The 19,849-nt window shown below is 35.8% G+C and overlaps 1 protein-coding gene across 2 annotated transcripts in view; it reads right to left on the bottom strand.

Annotated features, from left to right (window-relative positions):
- Positions 1–5,308: 5,308 nt before the first annotated feature.
- The window catches only part of CCDC50 (coiled-coil domain containing 50), a 65,452-nt gene continuing 50,911 nt past the window's right edge, over positions 5,309–19,849 (bottom strand). For both annotated transcript variants that reach the window (XM_009239653.4, XM_024244791.3), the window contains 6 exons: positions 19,729–19,844; positions 19,271–19,315; positions 19,070–19,174; positions 17,163–17,242; positions 10,577–10,683; positions 5,309–8,346 (listed from right to left, as the gene is read on the bottom strand). In XM_009239653.4, the coding sequence (XP_009237928.1) occupies positions 8,327–8,346; positions 10,577–10,683; positions 17,163–17,242; positions 19,070–19,174; positions 19,271–19,315; positions 19,729–19,844 (473 nt within the window). In that variant the 3' untranslated portion in view covers positions 5,309–8,326. The remainder of the gene's footprint in view (positions 8,347–10,576; positions 10,684–17,162; positions 17,243–19,069; positions 19,175–19,270; positions 19,316–19,728; positions 19,845–19,849) is intronic.

The raw sequence follows: 19,849 nt of genomic DNA, 5'->3' as shown, positions 1-19,849 counted from the left end.
AGAAACCAGCAGCCATTGACAGCAGGAATCCTCAAATGTTATACTTGAGTGCTTCAGGCAAGTGAACTGAGGTACAGCAGGATAAATGATGTCCCAAGGTCCTGAAACAAGCTCATAGCAAAACCTGGGCTGGGACCCCATATCTCCTTATTCCTGTAGATTTCTTTAGTACACTGATTTCGCAGCAGCCTTTAGTTTATGTTCGTTCATTTAAGCATGATACCCAAACACAATGGAGTGGGGGCATTGGTCTTCCTGCCCTTGAAATGGGGGCAAAATTGTCTTGAAACCATGGTTCTAGGATTTGCAGTAGTCCAAAACCCTCTTAAAGGTTTCTCCAAATTTCTAAGGTGCGCGGGGTAGACAGTGGTTTCTTAGCAGCTTTAAGAAGGAACTGACCAGGCGCCGTGGCTCATGCCTGCAATCCCAGCACTTTGGGAGGCCAAGGCAGGCGGATCATAAGGTCAGGAGATCACGACCACCCTGGCTAACACAGTGAAACCCCGTCTCTACTAAAAATACAAAAAAATTAGCCAGGCGTGGTGGCAGGTGCCTGTGGTCCCAGCTACTCAGGAGGCTGAGGCAGGAGAATGGCATGAACCCAGGAGGCGGAGCTTGCAGTGAGCCGAGATCGCGCCACTGCACTCCAGCCTGGGCGACAGAGCAAGACTCTGTCTCCAAAAAAAAAAAAAAGAACTTTCTTGTATGCTACCTTTTCACATGGCCATAGCCCGACAATCAGACTCAAGTCATATTCCCCATACATAAACCACCCTATCACCTTGAGTACCTCTTACCACAGATTAAAGGGAGCTGTTTTACTTGCATATTTAATTTTTTAATTGGCTTCTAGATGCATCAACTTTTTCCACTGGCAACTTCAGTATTTATTTAGAGACCAAAGGTTGAAATCAACATACTAATCTTCTTCAACTAAATAAAACAGTATCACCTGCACATCACTGGTTCTACTCAGGATCTAGCAGAGACTACAGAAATCATTTCGATTTCCTGCTATATTTGCCATAGAGAAATCTGAGGCCTAGAGAATCTGCGGTAGGGTGGCTAAATAGTGACATCTTTAAAAATAAATTTAGTAGTCACCGAAAATATTATTTTTAAGATACCTGATAAATTTTTGCAGAATCATTTCCCACATTGTGGCTATTCTATCAAACCAAATAAGAAAAAAAAATTCTTATGAAGGTAAAATATTGAATAAATCAGTTATTAATATCTATTTTCTCAAAATACATTTAAGTGTCCACAAGGTGTCAGGTATAGTGCAGAGAGTTGTGCATGGGGTCTCTAATCATTGGAATTACTGTGTGAACATCCACTTACCTGTTTTTTTTTCTCCCAAATACATCAATCAAACCACCAAACCACACACAAAACAAAGCTACTTCTCCAACTGATCCATACTTGGCAGTATTTATTGAGGATTTCAATACACCAGGCATCATTATCATGTTATACATATTTACAGAAAGTGTATGGAAATGGAATAAGAAAAAATTTTACTGTTATTAAACAAACCTATTAGGGTCATTTTGTAAATAATAATTATAATAAGACTCGCGTTAAGTTTCCCTGTCCTTGAATGCTGTAAAGAAACAAAACAAAAACAAGAGACAGAGACCACTGACTTAACAAATGGATGAACTTTATTAAGAGAGAAGGACAAGACTGATGTTTACCTTGGTCAAACCATCCAGGAAAACAAAGCACACAGACTTATAGAATACTTTGGTTTAAAAATTATTCATAATATCAATATTAAACCTGATGTTTAAAGAACCTAATGAGAAATATAGTGTAAAAAACAAACCATGAAAACACAAGTTTGCATAGATGAATTAATGTAGATGTACAATTGGCATTTAAAAAACGAGGTCTGCGTTTTGGGAGTGCCTTAACGATGTTGAACACCTCAACCTCCCAAGACACATGAAAGTCACCAGCACCACAATTCTCATTTTCCTCAATGAGGTCATGAGCAGGAACAACTTGTGCTGTACAGAGGTGAACTGAAAGAGACTGCTTCCATTAACCTAGTCCAGATGAGTGTGTATATTCCCATCAGGACCCACCACTGGTCACCTTTAAGGCATCCACAAAATGTCCCTCACAGTTTCACTTAATCTCTAGATAGGCATGTGGTTTGAGGCAGCCTCTTTGTTTTCTGTCCTCACACAGGCAACTATATTCCATCAAGGTTCTGTTCAATTCCACGAAATAGCTATTTCAAAGCTGCCTATTCTTCTGGGGCTTGGTTATAAATCCATGAGCATTTGGAATAACAATCCATTTGTTTTATAAATATATCCACATTCCAAATATCAAAGGGGCACTTACTAAGGAATCTGAAAGTGCCCAGGCAATGTGTAGTCTCTCTCTCAAGAGATCATGTTTCTAAATTATGAGACAAATGATAGCATCACCTCAGGTTTCCTCTGCAACTTGATTTATATGAGCAAACTCTTGTACTTTTTAATTCAGCACCTTTTCAAAATATGTGCTGGGATGGATTCTTCTTAGGGAAAACCCCATTACATAGAATTCTCATTTTGGAGCATCATTTTTATATGCTATCTCCCCAGTGTATCCTCTCAATATTTACAACACTTTACGAAATAAATATCGGGTTGCCTGTAAGAAGAGAAAAATATAGCTCTTTCTGAGAAAGAGCATTTGGCTTGCAGTTTACAGCAAGAGCTCAAATTAGAGACCATAGGGATTTCCAAGGTCAATTTGACCAGAAATACAAAAATTCTATGTCAAAAACCCTCTCACAAAATTTAATAGGTAGAAATTATTTTAGCAATATAGGCTGAAATCCAGCGTAACAAAAATGTATCCCAATTCTATGATATGTCATAGTATGTTCTCTTAGCTATCTTCCCTTACTTGTTCTTACTCCTTACTTGATCTTTTGTGAAGAAAATGTCGCCCAAACCCATCTTTCAGTTTTTCTATTCTTTATATATGAACCTCAGCAATGAATAACAGGGCATTAAGTTACACAATTAATTATGCCCTTATCTGAAATGCTGAAACCTGCACAGTGCTGGTTCCCTATGCTATGAAGTTAACTTAAAAAGAGAAAAAACATTTTCTTCTAGTTTGTTGAGAATGTACAAATGCATCTTAAATCTATTAAAATGTTACTAGGCAGTGTTCACATATTTATATATATAAGGGAAAGAGAATGGTTTTTAGGGCCATATATTTCTACAACTCAACATGATTACTTATATGATTGTGTTAGCCTGTGGCATCAAATAGAATCAACACTCTGGTGTCTTTCTTATCATAGCAAAAATTTTCCTGCTTTTCTCTTAAAAGTAATAAAATAGAAACACTCTTCACATTAGCAAATCTCCCATTTCAAGTAAATGTCTCTGTTTTGTTTGGTTTTCTCCTTTTTTTTTTTTCCTGTTAATGGTTAAGCATTTCAATACAGAAGGGTGTTGGTGAAATTCTTACAAATAATCTGAATGTCTTCACTGCATAACAGAACCTTTGGAAATATCTTCTATATAGTCACCATAGAAGACAGTCAACTCTCAGTTACTCAAGAAGTGGTCACCTGGTATGAAGGATTTGGCCAGGAAATTCTCTCTCCTTCTACCAGTCTTTTTGGTCATGCCACTGCTTATTCAGAGGTTGACAGACAACATGAAATAAAATTATGTATTTATTGTGTTACAGATCAGCCACAAGTCAGTGGCAGAAAAGGTCCAAAGCTTCTGATGACAAGGATACTTGGGGATCATCTGTGAATGTTACATCTCAATGGAAAGCTGACTGTCAGTTACATAAAGGAAGTAATGTACACTGACATCAGTCAGAGTCAAACTAATTTAAGGCAGTACCGCTCCTCACAAACAGTGCTGGCATAAAGTGCAGGTCTCATTGTAAAAGTGACTCTGTAGTAGTGAGATTTTCTCAGTTTACTCTTTCTTTTTTGACTTCTCTACAATTAAATTTCAGCATTTCTAATGACAGTTGTTAAATACCAGGAGCAACAATATCCTGACTCTTTAATATTCTTACCTCTCGCCATGGATAAGAGAGATTCTTCCACCAATAATTTGAAAGACATTGTGCCCCATGCAGCATTAACAGGACAGTCTCCAGTTTGCTTCTACCTGCCCATATTACTTATCATGGGCTAAAAAGAAAAAAAGTATTCTATCAACAGTAAGATAAGCAGATATGGCTTTAAGACTCACAGGCACCACCAGAAATGAGAAAATGGGACCATTTTATATAGTCACTTCTCTATGAGCAGTAAGTAACAGACAAAGTAATTTAAAAATCTTTTTTCCTTTTTGCTGAAGCATGAGGTTTTGATTTTGTTATGATTGTTTCAACAGAATATGGCACTCTATGTACAATGAAGTCTACCTTAGCACTCCCTACACAAATACTGTCTTCTCAAAAGGGAAAAAGCCTTTGGCTGAAAGTTCTATTCTATTATCAGTCCTTCAGAAAGATGTTTACACAGAGATCTCACTCCTTTATTAGGCTGAAGATTTTACAGCCAATCATCATAGTTATCTTTCAAGAAAATAATCACTGAATAATGAATCATCTTGGTATTCCCCAAAGTGATGTTTATACAAAGGCAAGACATCAAAAGTCTAGGACTTAAAATGTTAACCACTTATGGGGTAAACTGAATGCACCATATTATAGTGGGTATTTCCAATTTGACACAACACAAATTTTCGACAAGTTTTGACAGTATTAAAGAAAATTAATAATCAGTTAAAAGCTAATTATTTTTATACTGAAAAGTTCTGACTTTGAGGGAAAGTGATGAGCAACAGTCAGCAAAGAATTTACTCATCATCTAGCTCAGCTTCAGGACACATCAGAGAAGAAAAGGGGGGTTAATGAATCACATCCAGAATTTTCTAGAGTGAGTTCAGTAAACACAAAGCCCAAGGTCACACATTTTGGAATATGTTGACCTAGATCCAAGTGGTCACTGCCATTTTCTAAAAGGTGTTCCTCCTAAAAGCATCTATCCATATCTTTCTTTTCTAATTTAGCTATTTCTCTATCATCAGAACACCTAGGGTTAATTTTCATTTTCTGCTTTTGTAATTTATTGGTATGCTGCTGGTGGTTGTAAAATAACTTGGGAAATAGCAATTCAATACTATGTAAAGTCACTTTCTGAAAATCACAATGTTCCTTTAAATACATGTAAAGCAACTGTCCAGTCCCAAAATAAAATACTTACGTCTAATAAAATACTTACATCTAACAGTGGTTTGAACGCAAAAGTCAAATATTTTTCAAGTCAAAACATTTAATTTGACTCTTATCTAACCTTACTTCCAAACAATGATTTATAAAATGTGGAGGAGAGTGGGTGTCTATGTCAAGCAGCCTTATGATAAGGCTCTGTAATATATTGTGCTTATTCAACAATACTGGTGTTAATGAGGCCTGGCCTCCAAAGGACAAAGATACAGAAACAGAAAGGTTTTCCAAGGCCAGAAGTATTAGTTTACAACACAACATTAAAGCATAATACATTGTGGGCCTAAAAATTAAACTGCATGTGTTCTAGCAGCAGGAACAACAACAACAACAACAACAAAATGCTTCCACATTTATATAAAAATGACAAAGTAAAAAGCAGAGAACACAGTGAAAAGTGTCTGGCAGTTCATTAAAATACAGTTGAGCTGCTTCTATAGTCTCAAACATTATTATATTATTGAATGAGAAAGAGTATGAGGATTTAACTGGCTGAATTTCATTTCTGTCTCCTTATTCATAGGGTAATAATTACTCTGATATTATTTAAAGTGTTTGCTTTACACAAAAATAAAATAAACATAAAATATTTTAAAATTGTAATCTTTTAAAAACCTTTAAAAAAAAGTAACAAATTTTCAATAAAGATGTTGAATTAGCTATCACAAGGGAAATACCACCTTTGCTCACTTATTAAAACAGCTGAAACACTAACATGCCGGGTAAGTGTTAAGTGGTCCGACATTTTTTTGAATGAAGTATCTCCAGTTAACATTTTACAATAATAAATAACTGGATGAAGTACATGAGAGGCAAGAGAAATGCAGAATTTTTAAAGTAAAACTGATCATTGTATGAGATAGAAAAATAAATATTTATGAAATAAAAAACGGCAAATGATTTTGCCTAGTTATCAAATAAAAATACATTGTTTTTTTTCTTTAAAATTACAATAAAAAAAACTTTGAAGGACATGAAGCGAAATCACAGGGCAGATAAAGAAAAATATAGCATTACTATAAGTAAACAAGGCCTAAGCTTTGGATATTGAAAGCACTATCTGGAATTTGACTTAAGGCCAGGACCTTCCATTTTGTCTCCCCTTCCTTATTTAAATGGAGGTTTTTCTTTACCCATTTTATCATAGTTATAAAAAGTCCTGTTATTTTCCTTTTCCTCCATTTCTCCAAAATGACTACATAACGTAGGGATGTAGATTATCTTTCTGATTAACATTTGCCCAAAACTTAACTCAGATCATTTTACTTAAATTCCTATAATATACAAACTTCATGAAACTACAAAGCTTTCTCAAATGACAGACCCAAATCCACTCGGAGAAACTGTTCTAAATAGCTGCCTGAATATTGCCCAACTTTAAAGACTATCTGAAAAGATAAGGCAAACAGAAGGCAACTGGCAGTGGGAAAAAAAATTAACATTTTTCTCTAGTGACCTACATATTTTTTTCCTAAACAAACACCATATTGAAATGCCAAGAATTTCATATTTATACAATGAAAAATAATAGCAAGTCAAGCTGAAGGGATATATATATGTGTACACCGGGGTAGAGATAGAGATAGAGAGAGGGAGAACAAGTGAGCTTGACTGCCATTTGTCAACTAAGTAGTATGGGAAAATAAATATTGCAGCAAGGTTAGCAGCTACACAAAGACTAAATTTCTTGAAGAGGGGCTTAAAGGTCTTGTACAGAGGAATACAATCCCTTGTACAAAGGAATACAAATGTTTAAAACCAAATACTTGGCTGGCTGGATGTGGTGGCTTAAACCTGTAATCCCAGCACCTTGGGAGGCCAAGGCAGGTGGATCACTTGAGGTCAGGGGTTCGAGACCAGCCTGGCCAACATGGTGAAACCCGCTCTCTACTAAAAATACAAAAATTAGCCAGGTGTGGTGACACATGCCTGTAATTCCAGCTACTTGGGAGGCTGAGGCAGGGGAACTGCTCCAGCCCAGGAGGCGGAGGTTGCAGTGAGCCAAGATTGCACCACTGTACTCCAGCCTGGGTGACAGGGCGAGACTCCATCTCAAAAAACAAAACAAAACAAAAAAAACCAAATACTTGGATAGATGACCACTTCATCAAATTCAACTTCATGCTGAATTAATCTAATTACTGGCATGTAAACCAAACATTATTGAGAGGTTATCAACAAATACTGCTACGACTTTAAGCAAAGAAAAGCCTCAGTCTACAGCCAGAGAGAAGGATGGCATCATTACTTATGCAATCATCTTTCAATTCCATTTCCTTGGCTCTACAAGTAAATGAAAAAGAAGAGATGGAATACAAAGTTTTTCATATATATGAGTTAACATTTCAGAGAACTAAATTTTTGTCAATAAATACTAATAAATGTTCCATTGCCCAGGGGCTTCGGAAAGCCTTGCTAAGGAGGCAAAAGCAGAGGAAGTGTTAAAGAATGCTATCTAGGCCACTCTCCCCAGGAGGGCTGAGAAATGCAAAACCTCTACAGTCCATCTAGTCAGAATACCATATTTCAATTGCTCCAAGTGTTTCTTTTTTTAAAATACTTTATGGTTGTGCTTTTCTTGAAGAATACAAAAAGCAAAGGCTCTGTCCTTCAAAATATCATACACTAATGCAACAAAAATCTATTTCTCATATTCTTTTATTCTGCGTTGCATCCAAACATTGTTTTACTTTGATCATTCATCTCCATAAAATTTGAATTGCTAAATAAGGCCTACTCCCTAGATACCAAACTCCATACCTAACAAAATGGCAGTTTACAAAGCTCTTAGATACTATATCCCAAGAAGTATATGCAGCATAGAGGTGGCCAATATTCAGAAGCTACATTTTCTTATACTGCCCAAGTGATCACGAATAACCAAAACATTTGAAATGAATTAAAATTACTTATGGTCAGAAATGCACTTGAGGATAAATCCCAGGAATGCAAACACAGGAGAAAAAAAATAAGTGTAGAATTCATTCTGTATCACCCAGTAATATTTGCTATAGTGAGTCCATTTTCAAGGCAGATTCCTAGGTTTTTAATGCTTGTAATGAAAACCTGGGGAGGGGAAGAAAAAAGGAAACACAATTAAGGAAAAACCTTTGAAACTCAGACAGCTTTCTCTCCCTGCCCAAGTAAAATAACTTTATTTCTATACATTTCTAATAGTACTTTAATCTTGATTGTGACATATATACAGAATCAATGTGTTAGTTTAGTATTATGCATCACATGTATGTCAAAGACAGTAAGGTACTCCCCAAAAGGTGATACATGTAGTTTGAGAAAGAAAAATATGAGCTACTTCGTTAAATCGGGAACAGTGACAATGCCACCAACTGATGGAAGTTGAGGTGGGATGTGTTGATGAAGATGTTTATAATGTCCAACTAACCTCATTTTTAAATAATGCCTTTTTGTCTTTTTCTCAGTATTGGATGCAAGTCAGACTGCGGGGGAGGGAAACTTTCTTAAAAATGCAAATGCTTGACAACCCCCATCCAGAGATTCTGATTTAAGTAGTCTAGATTGTCATTTGTGCGATGGCATTTTTAAATGACAGCAGAAAATGTAATTTAAAGATATTTTGGGACATTATTATTGACTTGGAAATGAATAACAATATCATCTAAGTCTTCAAAAATCATAACAAATAAACAGCATCAATTAATGAGATCTAATATATTTGCAAAGTCTACTGCACTGTGCAAACTTCTTTCACATATTTAATCTTTTATGATCCTGACAACTCTGACACTTTCTATTTAGACTGCCTCCATTTTGCAGATGAGGAAATTAATGTAAGAAACTACCTTTTCACCATTTCATTTTACAGCTCTCATAAAAATGTACATAAGTGAACGCAGATCCTTGCAAGAGCAAATATGTTCCTCTGTCAGAGGCGTTTGAACCAGAGCGACTCCATCTTTAATAGGGGCTGGATAAAATAAGCCTGAGACCTACTGGACTCCATTCTCAGGAGGTTACGCATTCTAGGTCCACAGGATGAGTTAAGGGGTCGGCACAACACACAGGTCCTGAAGACCTTGCTGATAAAATAGGCTGTGGTAAAGAAGCTGGCCAAAACCAAGATGGTGACAAATTTGAACTTTAGTTGTCCTCACTGCTCATTATATGTTAACTATAATGCATTAGCATGCTAAAAGACACTCCCACCAGAGCCATGACAGGTTACAGATGCCATGGGAACATCAGAAGTTACCCTATAAGGTCTATAAAGGGGAGGAACCCTCAGTTCCAGGATTTGCCCGCCCCTTTCCCAGAAAACTCATGAATAATATACCCCTTGTATTAATCAGCATACGATCAAATAACCACAAAAATGGGCAACCAGTAGCCCACACTGCTGCTCTGCCTATGCAGCAGCCATTCTTTATTCCTTTACTTTCTTAATAAACTTGCTTCTACCACTTTACTCTATGGATTTCCCTAGAATTCTTTCTTACACGAGATCCAAGAACCTTCTCTTGGAGTCTGAATCGGGACCCCTTTCTGGTAACACATTTTAAAGGTTTCGTCCAATTGAGGTATCCCTATTTTTTCTTTATGCTTTGTTCCATTTTTCTTTTGCATAAAAGTTATGTGGGAGGTGTGCATGCATATTTTAAATCTAATTAATAAGAGTCATGGGCAGATAGGAAACAAGAGCCACTACAGAAAATGCAGTCCTACAGATCTAAATGGAGGTCACCATCACCTTTTAAGAATCTGATGAAAGAGCTGGGTGCAGTGGCTCATGCCTGTAATCCCAGCACTTTGGGAGGCGAAGGCAGAGGGATTACTTGAGTCTAGCCTGGGGTGACATGGTAAAACCTCATCTCTACAAAAAATACAGAAATTAGCCAAATGTGATGGCACATGTCTGTAATCCCAGCTACTTGGGAGGCTGAGATGGAAGGATCACTTGAACCCAGGTGGCGGAGGCTGCAGAGAGCCGAGATCATGCCATTGCATTTCAGCCTGGGCGACAGAGTGAGACTCCGTCTCAAAACAAAAAAAAAACAACAACAAAAAAAGTGAATCTGATGAAAGCTTTGCGCTCCCTCTCGAGGAAAATGTAAATACACAGAATATCTTACATAAAATTTAGGGTGTTCTGTTTTCTGTTTTGTTACTGTTTTAATAAATGAGGAGTTCTATAACAATGTGCTGACAGAATAACTTATTTTTCCACTCTAGTAGAACACAGAATTTGATTTTTCCACTACAACATGAGGCTTATATAAAAAAAGAAGATCCTAAACTTGACCATACATACACTTCTTACCTTTATGAGAGGACTCTGATTTTGAGAAATGCCGTATGGAACTCTGCTGGTTTGTAAAATGAGTGTAATCCAAATCTTCACCATCTGTCATGATAGGTGGTGGTGGCCTAAAAGGAAGCCAGAATTTAAAGGGGCATTCTAGTAACGCTTACTACAACTCTACCTCTTATTGGATTGCAAGCTAAAAACATTTTCTCCTGAAATGAAAAGCCAAAATGCTTCAGAATTCACACTGTAGTTCCTGGACAGTTACATGGCCTTGAATAAATTATTTATCTTCCCATTCCTTTGTTTTGATGTCATAATTCAATACAAACAATTATCTCCTCAACAACTAATACATGTTAGGAACGGTGCTAAATAAACAAAGATTAGTGAGATGTGACTACTGCCATTTATAAGAAATAAACTTTGTTTTGGTAGGTCTTACCAAGTCAAAGAAAAAATAAGAGAAGAACAGAAAAGAAGAAAATAATAAAGCCAAGGAAGAAAGGAAAGGAAAAAAAGAAAAGAGGAAGGGTAAGAGACAGAAAGGAGTGAGGAAACAGAAACAAATTTCATGAGCAAAGTTCCTTTATCCACTAGGTGGCAAAACAGATCTTAATACATTTGCAACTTCTATGTAATACATTTGCAACTTTTTATGTCAAAAAATGTAAAAAAAAACATATAATTTTTACTAAACTTTTTATTAATTACTTAACATAGATTTATGCAAACATGCGGCACTGAAGCAGAAAACCTCTCATTCTTTATCTCCCAGAGGTGTACTCAAAGTTTGCACTAAAGGATAGCACCAGATTAAGATTTATCAAATATAACCATATTGTAGGCCATTTTGTACATTTATATGTAAAATCTAGAAGGCATAAGTATTCTGAAGTTTGTAAAGTTATAGTTGGTTTGGTACAATGGGCTCTGTCATGTAAAAATAAAAGCAAGTGTTTTCAAATTTTTTGTCTTGTCGCCAAGCAATAAATCTTTCCCTGGGTATTCAGCATCCAGAAGAGGTCAGCATGGGATATAAACTGGTATATGTGCTGAGGACTATGCTACAGGTTCTACATAGATTACCTCAATTAACTTTCAGGACAAGTCTGTATGCTAACTATCATATACATATTATAGAGTCAGATTAGGTTAGATGAGGTAAATAATCTGTCCATTTTCACACAGCTGTTAAGTGGCAGACCCAGACCTCAAACTCAACTGGATTTCAAAACCAGTGTTCTTAACTACTCTACTACATAGGTGTGTATTTTTATCAGGAGCAGCATCATCTGTATACAAGACTATATGTATATATGTGTGTTTATATATATGCATTTGTATATTTTCATAAGTATACTTTCATATGTATTGTACTTATACTTTCAAATATCATTTCATGCATTTGTTATATATATATATAAGTAATGGAAACATAGTGAATAATACATTTTTTCTAATTTTTATTTTTAAATCATTTGTTTACCAATATTGGAAATTAAATAGTGTTTTTCTCCAATACTTGATATTTATAACACTTTAATAAACAATGTAAGACTTGGTAGAAAAATTAAGACAAGTCAATCTGACTCTAGGATTAAAGAACTTAGCTTCAAAAAGCAAACAAGTGGCTTAAGAAGTGACTCAGGCCCAAGAAAACAGGGTTAGTAGTTAAAGTGACCCAGTCTGTTCTTTTCTTTTATTAATGTCATTAGGCAGTCAAAAATCAGAAAGACAGAAGTTGAGTGGGACTCACAAAAACAATCCATGGTTTGTGCCTCACCATCAACTCATCAAGGAAAAGTATGCTAAAGTTATGAAACAAAGCACAGGATGCCCACAAGTTTTCTAGCATGTCCATGTAAGGATAAATCAATCTAGAATGCCTTCAGTGCTCTTAAGGGTACTGTTCTGTTTAGTTTCAGGTTACATAGAGAACAAATCTTGGCTTACTGCTGCCAGGAGTCCTACACCAAATTATTTTGTTATACCGGAGACAACTGTTTTAAAGTTAAAGCATATATATCCAAGTTAGAAAAATCTTATTAACCAACACTTTGTTGTATAGTTTTATTGTATTGACTGCCTGTTTCCTATCATTCTCATGAAATCATTTACATCTTTAACTTAGTGATACAGCCAAACACCTTTCATAATTCACTTCAAAATTCACTTCTTTAAGAAACCCTCCTAGACACTTAAACCAGGATGTCTCCCTATGTTCTTATCATCTTGTACTTTTCATCCATAGCACTTAACACAATCATAATAGTTATTTGGATAATTATTTGTTTAGATTATAAACTCATGAGAACATGACAGAGTTCATTCTTGTTGACTGATGTGCACCCCAATTATGTGTGAGCAATTATTAGGGTGCTCAATAAATACTTGATGAATGAATAAATGGAGACAAACGTATTTCACATTAATAAGAATGCACAAGGAATAAAATGAGATTTAGAAAATATTTAATTTTCCTAAGGAAAAAATGCAAGTAGAATAACAGATAATATTACCAGTATAAAATTCTGTAGTTAAAACAATTTGGAACATGGGTTGAAATTTTTTCCAGTTACAAGAGTTAGAATTCAGATTGCTATGTGATCCTCTATTTCCTTAAACAGTAGAAAACTTCTTTCAACAGTGTTTTGTAGTACTCCTCATAGAGATCTTTCACCTCCTTGGTTAGAAGTATTCCTAAGTATTTTGTGTGTGTGGTTATCGTAGATGGGACTGAGTTCTTGATTTGATTCTCAGCTTGAACCTTACTGGAATATAGAAATGCTACTGATTTTTGTACATGGATTTTGTTTCCTGAGACTATGCTTAAGTTGTTTATCAAGTCTAGGAGATCATAGGGGACACAAATAAATGGAAAAGCACTCTATGCTCGTGGGTTGGAAGAATCTATATTATTAAAATGTCCAGGTAAGGCGCGGTGGCTCACGCCTGTAATCCCAGCACTTTGAGAGGCTGAAGCCGGCAGATCACCTGAGGTCAGGAACTCAAGACCAGCTTTGCCAAGATGGTGAAACCCCATCTCTACTAAGTATACAAAAATTAGCTGGGCATGGTGGTGGGTGCCTGTAATCCCAGCTACTCGGCAGGCTGAGGCAGGAGAATCGCTTGAACCCAGGAGGCATAGGTTGCAGTGAGCCAAGGTCGCGCCACTGCACTCCAGCCTGGGTGGCAGAGTGAGACTCCATCTCAAAAAAAAAAAAATGCCCATACGAAACAAAGCAATCCACAGATGCAACAAATTCTTATCAAATTACCAACGTCACTTTTTGCAGATTTAAAATAAACTATTTAATTCACATGGAACCAAAAAAAGAGCCACATAGCCGAGGCAATCCTAAGCAATAAGAACAAAGGGAGGCATGACATTACCAGACTTCAAACTATACAAGGATACAGTAACCAAAAAAGCATGGCATTGGTACAAAACCTGACACACAGACCAACGTAACAGAGTAGAGATCCCTTGAAATAAAGCTGCACACCTACAACCAAGGGATTTTTGACAAAGTTGACAAAAATAAACAATAGGGAAAGGACACCTTATTCAAAAAATGGTGCTGGGAAAACTGGCTGACCATATGCAGAAGAATGAAACTGGACCCATACCTCTCACCATATATAAAAAATTCAAGACCTTAAACTACAAAAATTTTAGAAGAAAACCAAGGAAATACTCTTCTCAACATTGGCCAAGGCAAATAATTTATGAAGACCCCAAAAACAAATATAACAAAATCAAAAACAGACAAATGGGACTTAATTAAACTAAAGATTTCTGCAAAGCAAAAGAAACTACAAACAGACTAAAGAGACAACCTACAGAATGGGAGAAAATATTTGCAAATTATGCATCCAACAAAGGATTAATATCTGGACTCTTTAGGGAAGTTAAACAAATGAACAAGGAAAAAACAACCCTATTAAAAAGTGAGCAAAAATACGAACAGACACTTCTCAAAAGAAATACGAGCAGCCAAAAAACATGAAAAATGCTCAACATAACTCATTATCAGAGACACAAATCAAAACCAAAATGAGATACTATCTGACAACAATTAGAATGGCTATTAAAAAGTCAAACAATAACAGCTGTTAGCATGGATACAGAGAAAGGGGAACACCACCTTTACACTGTTGATGGGAACTCAGATTAGTTCAATCCCTCTGGAAAGCAGTTTGGAGACTTCTCAAAGAACTAAAAATAGAGCTACCATTACCCTGGCAATTCCATTACTAGGTATATACCCAAAAGAAAATAAATCAGTCTATCAAAAAGACACATGAACTCGTATGTTCATCGCAGCACTCTTCACAATAGCAAAGACATGGAATCAACCAAAATGCCCATCGACAGTTAATTAAAGAAAATGTGGTACATATACACTATAGACTACTACACAGCCACAACAAAGAATGAAATCATATCATTTGCTGCAACATGGATGCCTCTGGAGGGCATTATCCTATGTGAATTAACACAGAAACAGAAAACTGAATATTGCATGTTCTCACTTATAAGTGGGAGCTAAATCCTGGGTTCACATGGACTTAAAGATGTGAAAAACAGACATTGGGAACTCCAAAAGGAGGGAGGGAGGCAAGGGCTGAGAAACTTCCTACCGGGTACTCTGTTCACTATCTGGGTGACAAAATCAATACAAGTACAAACCTCAGTACCACACAATATACCCTTGTAAAAAAAACCTACACATGTATCCCCAGAATCTAAAATAAAAATGGCAATTTTTGAAAAATAACAACAACAAAAGTTAAACACACATACACAAAGGGTAGAAAATTCTGTAACAAAGAAATTGGATTTTTGACCATAAGTATTACAAGCTCTACATGAGAATTTGTGTCTCCTCTACTACTACTATTACTACACTTCAGTAATAAACATCTTGACCTAGGAAGTGCCTGTTTTTCAATCCTTGAAACCAAATCTTTCCATATAGCTAGCTAAACTTTCCCATCATGATTAAATGTGAAAGAGGAAAACCACAGATTCTAACCAGAAAGTATACATTCTGATATTAGTTGTGCAAGGTATCTACATATGCAAGATATATAAGCTTTAACTTTTAACTATGAAAATACAGGTTTCATAAAATTCTTCATTTTTTGTCATATATACAATCCTGCTAAAATGACATTTAAAGACAAGTGTTCCTCTAAGGTAAAAACAAAAATTTCTATTCTACTAGCCCTAAGTCACTTTTCATTCATTTATAATAGCCATTTTTAATACAGGATCATTTGATTATTCACTCTTTCAGTATGCCAAATATTTCTAAAGTATCTATTACATTCCAAAAACTTGTTTTCAGACTTTAATAAACTTTCTAAAGAAATCATCCAATACTGTTCCATCATATATGCTGTCAATGGTATTAGTATTCTAAAGGGGCCAAGGATTTGAAGACTGCAGAATAAGCCTAAAGATGATTTAAATTCATTTGACTAAAAAAAGGATAATAATCCAGATGTATTTACTTACTGAGAACAGATTAGCTGCTGCTTCTTTTACTTGGATACTTTGGGAATGTACTAACCTATAGAGTTCTAAGAAAATGTTTGGCATGTGCTTAACCAAAAGCTACAACAGAAACAGATTTTATATAACTAGACAGAATATGCCACTATTCTTCTCAGAGCAATACAAACCCAACGTAAATTTCTGAAGGATTATCTTCTGAAAGCAAATGAGTTTTAAAATAGAGGATTACTTTTTAAGGACATTAAATACATTCACTTGAAGAAAACAAGTCTAGGAGCTTTAGTGTGGGCATGAGTAGCAACAACAGTGTCAATTATTCAATGAAATAAACGTTATGTTTCAAGAATTAATAATCAAGAATAAAATTCAAATATGAATAATTCAGAGTTTTCAAAATTTTAAACTTAGTGTTACTTTTTTGTCTTGTTTTTAATATTTTTTTCTTCACATTCCAATCATGTTTTCTTTCGAAAGGCAACAAAAAGCAATTAAAAAAAAAAGAGGTTACTTCCTCAGAGACTTAAATGTTGACAACTTGAGGTAGAAAGACAGCAGCTGCTCCATAACTATTATGCACGACTGTTTGAGATAAATCAGAAAGTATGTACACCATAGCCACAGCTATTTGTTGAGTGGGATTTAGACAGTCTGCAAGGATTCAAGATTTTGTCAAGGACACTGAGACTCAGAAAGAAATGAGTCTGAGCATGTGCAAATGGCATGCACACATCAGTGTGGCTATAAAACCCGGTAAAAATTTAAAACTAAATCACTCTCATTCCCCAAGCTGAAAGCATAAATTCAGTGAATGCAGAGGTAAGAATCAGTCCTAACAAAAAGTACATTCTTCCTTATCCACCCCAACTTTTGTAAAATGCTGATTTGATGTGCACAACTCAATTTAGGACTGGAAATAAAGTTCTAAAAATAACCCTGAATGTCTTGACACTACCTCACAAATGCAGATTTTTGGATCTCCTCTCCAAAAAAACATATACTCTTCTTAGGGAACTGACATCTCCTTCCTCACCCCAAAATCAACTTCCTCATTTTCCTTTTCAGGTGTCAGCTTACCGTGCTGGCCTTTCATTCTTAGAATGGTGAGGTTCATCACTCTCTTTTGACTTCGAATTTGCTGCTTTAGCTGTTTTTGGCTATGGACAAAAATACAAACAAACAAACAAAAATAACACACACATACAATCCAGAATCATCAAACAAAGGGAAAGATTAAGTTTAAAGTATGTTTATCATGCCAAGCTCTTCCTTAGTAATTTCAGATTAATTATATTTAGTTGAGCAACATAAAATATTTTTATATATAGCCACTCCAGAGGTAAAAAATTTATAGCTGCAAAGGTAGGCTTTGGGCTTAGGAAGGTGTAATTTAGCCCACTCATCTGAAAGCCTTAGAGCAGCCAGAGGAATGGGCTAAACACACAGGAACATGCTTCCTCAGATGGGTGTGCTTGGCCACTGATTATTAACATAATAGCTACACAGTAATTGATAAGAACCAGTGGACGCCCAGAGTCTATGGAATCCAGGTTTGTGCACTCAAACTCATTTCCGCACACCTGTCTTAGGCTGATTTCCAGCCAGTAAACTAAGGCACATTCAAGTCAACTTTTCCAAGACAGGAACTGTATCAGTACCAGTTATAAAATAAAAATTACAGAAGTCATGATGATACTTGCTAGAGATGTGGCCATTGCCTTCTGACACGCTTGATTTCTAATCCTTAAATACTTATCCTTTCCTAGTTAAGGTAGCAAAGAATCTGAGAAACTCCTGGGCAATTATTTGCGGCTTAATTTATTTAACAGCAGTATTTAGGAATCCTTGACTAAAAGTGTGTTAGAAAAAATCCTGAATTACTGAGTTAGTTAAGAGAGAGCTAAATATACATAATTAATATGAGAATAATACATTCATTGTTTTGAGACTAACTCGTGGGTAACTGAGCAACAGGAAAGAGTACAGCAATACTATTAGCAGGGTTTCTACACCTTCTTTTTCCTAACAACCATTACAGAGACTGTGAGGTGGGACCAGAAACCCAATGGAGGATTGTTCAAGAGAGACCAGTGCTAAACACCAACTGTATAAGGAATACACAACCTAGGTTTCATTCTTCTGGGCCTAAACTCCCTCCCTAAAAACCCTGTATTGTATGAATTCTCTCCCTATTCCTCTGCTCTTTTTCCACCTAGCTTGACCTTCTATTTGTTAGCTGTCTACACTTTGTCTTCCTCTCTACATTATACGCTACTATCAGGAAAAATGTCTTTGTCTTTCCATGGAGGTCCAAAGTGTTGTCTTGTGTGCTGTCACTGATGAATAAAGTCTGCTAAACTGGAACTCGCAATTACCGCAGCAAAATGAATTGCAGTAACTGCTTATTTTGTCTACAATTTCTGATCAACGAGGGGAAAGATAACAGTCCAAACTCATGCTAGATAGGTCTTGCACTGTGACATAAATAATAATTGTTGGTGATAAGCATGTATCTTTCAGTCTGCCACAAACCATATTACATCAAAGGAAAGAGAAACGGGTACATGACAGAGATGAAAGATAATGTAAGCACAAAGAAAGTAGAGACGGGAAGAGAAGTTCATTGTGGAAAATATGAAAGCATGTGAAAATATGAAAGCATGTGAAAATGCTACATTCTTCTATAATCAAAGTCCTGTATATGAAAACTAAGACTGTTCATGACCAGAAGCACTTGCATTTCACTCGGTCTTAAAGGGAACAGAGTGAGTTTTCAATCTTAGCAGTAACTTTTTACATGTTTTCAAAAATTCAGTGATTTTTCATGGTGATGGAATCTTCACAGATCAGATTCACATATGCAATACAGATAATTTATATATTCATATATCCTAAATATATTTGCAGAACTTAACTTAAAAGCAGAGTCCCCTTTTCATTTCTAATTTTATTTCTAATTAGAAAACAAACAAAACACACTCTACCTTCCACTCAGGGTCTTGCTTTCTTTTGTCCAAAGATGATTTCTCCCGCTCCTTGGCTTTTTTGTAAGCTTTCTTTTCTTCAGCCATTAGAAGTCGAGCGATTTCCTAAACAAAATACAGTCAATATCATTAACTGCAGAGTTGCAGATAGAAATATACTAGGATATTTCCAAAGAATATCAGCTAAACTCATTAACTTACTTCATCCTGAGCTACTTGAGCAGCTCTCATGTCCACCTGGGTAGCCTATGATATTGAAAATACAAAAACAAAGAATTTAATTGGAATCTATGTTGTGCATTTTCAGTATCTTGTACAAAATAAGCTGGTTTTTGAAAATAATTGTGACTCATGTTCCTGAGGTTGATAATCAGTTGGTATGCTTTCACCAGCCAGAGCAGGAGCTCTTTTTATCAAATCCTACAGCAGGGTCATGGAGAACAATCATGGAGATGGAGAAATGGAGTTATGGACTTCGTTGTTAATGCTTACTCCCTAAGCAAAAGTGGATACTCTATTCCTATTGTCTTGATTTTTCCACTCATAAAAAAAGGTTTCTCAATTGACAGAGGACTATTAATGTAATTTCAAGATGGACTAAATTCACAAAAAAAAATACGCATCAATATATCTAAACTTTTGCCTTAAAATTTGCTCACCAAAAGTTCTTCTTCTTGCAGTTTTCTGGCAATTTCAGCATCATACCATTCCTGATCCCTGTGGGCCATTCGTGATGGAGTAGATACAGCTTCTTTCGTGACTCTTGGCTTCATTCCTTTA

The sequence above is a fragment of the Pongo abelii genome, chromosome 2 (assembly GCF_028885655.2).
Source record: "Pongo abelii isolate AG06213 chromosome 2, NHGRI_mPonAbe1-v2.0_pri, whole genome shotgun sequence".
NCBI lineage: Eukaryota > Metazoa > Chordata > Mammalia > Primates > Hominidae > Pongo > Pongo abelii.
This window is presented reverse-complemented; position numbering and strand designations above follow the sequence as displayed.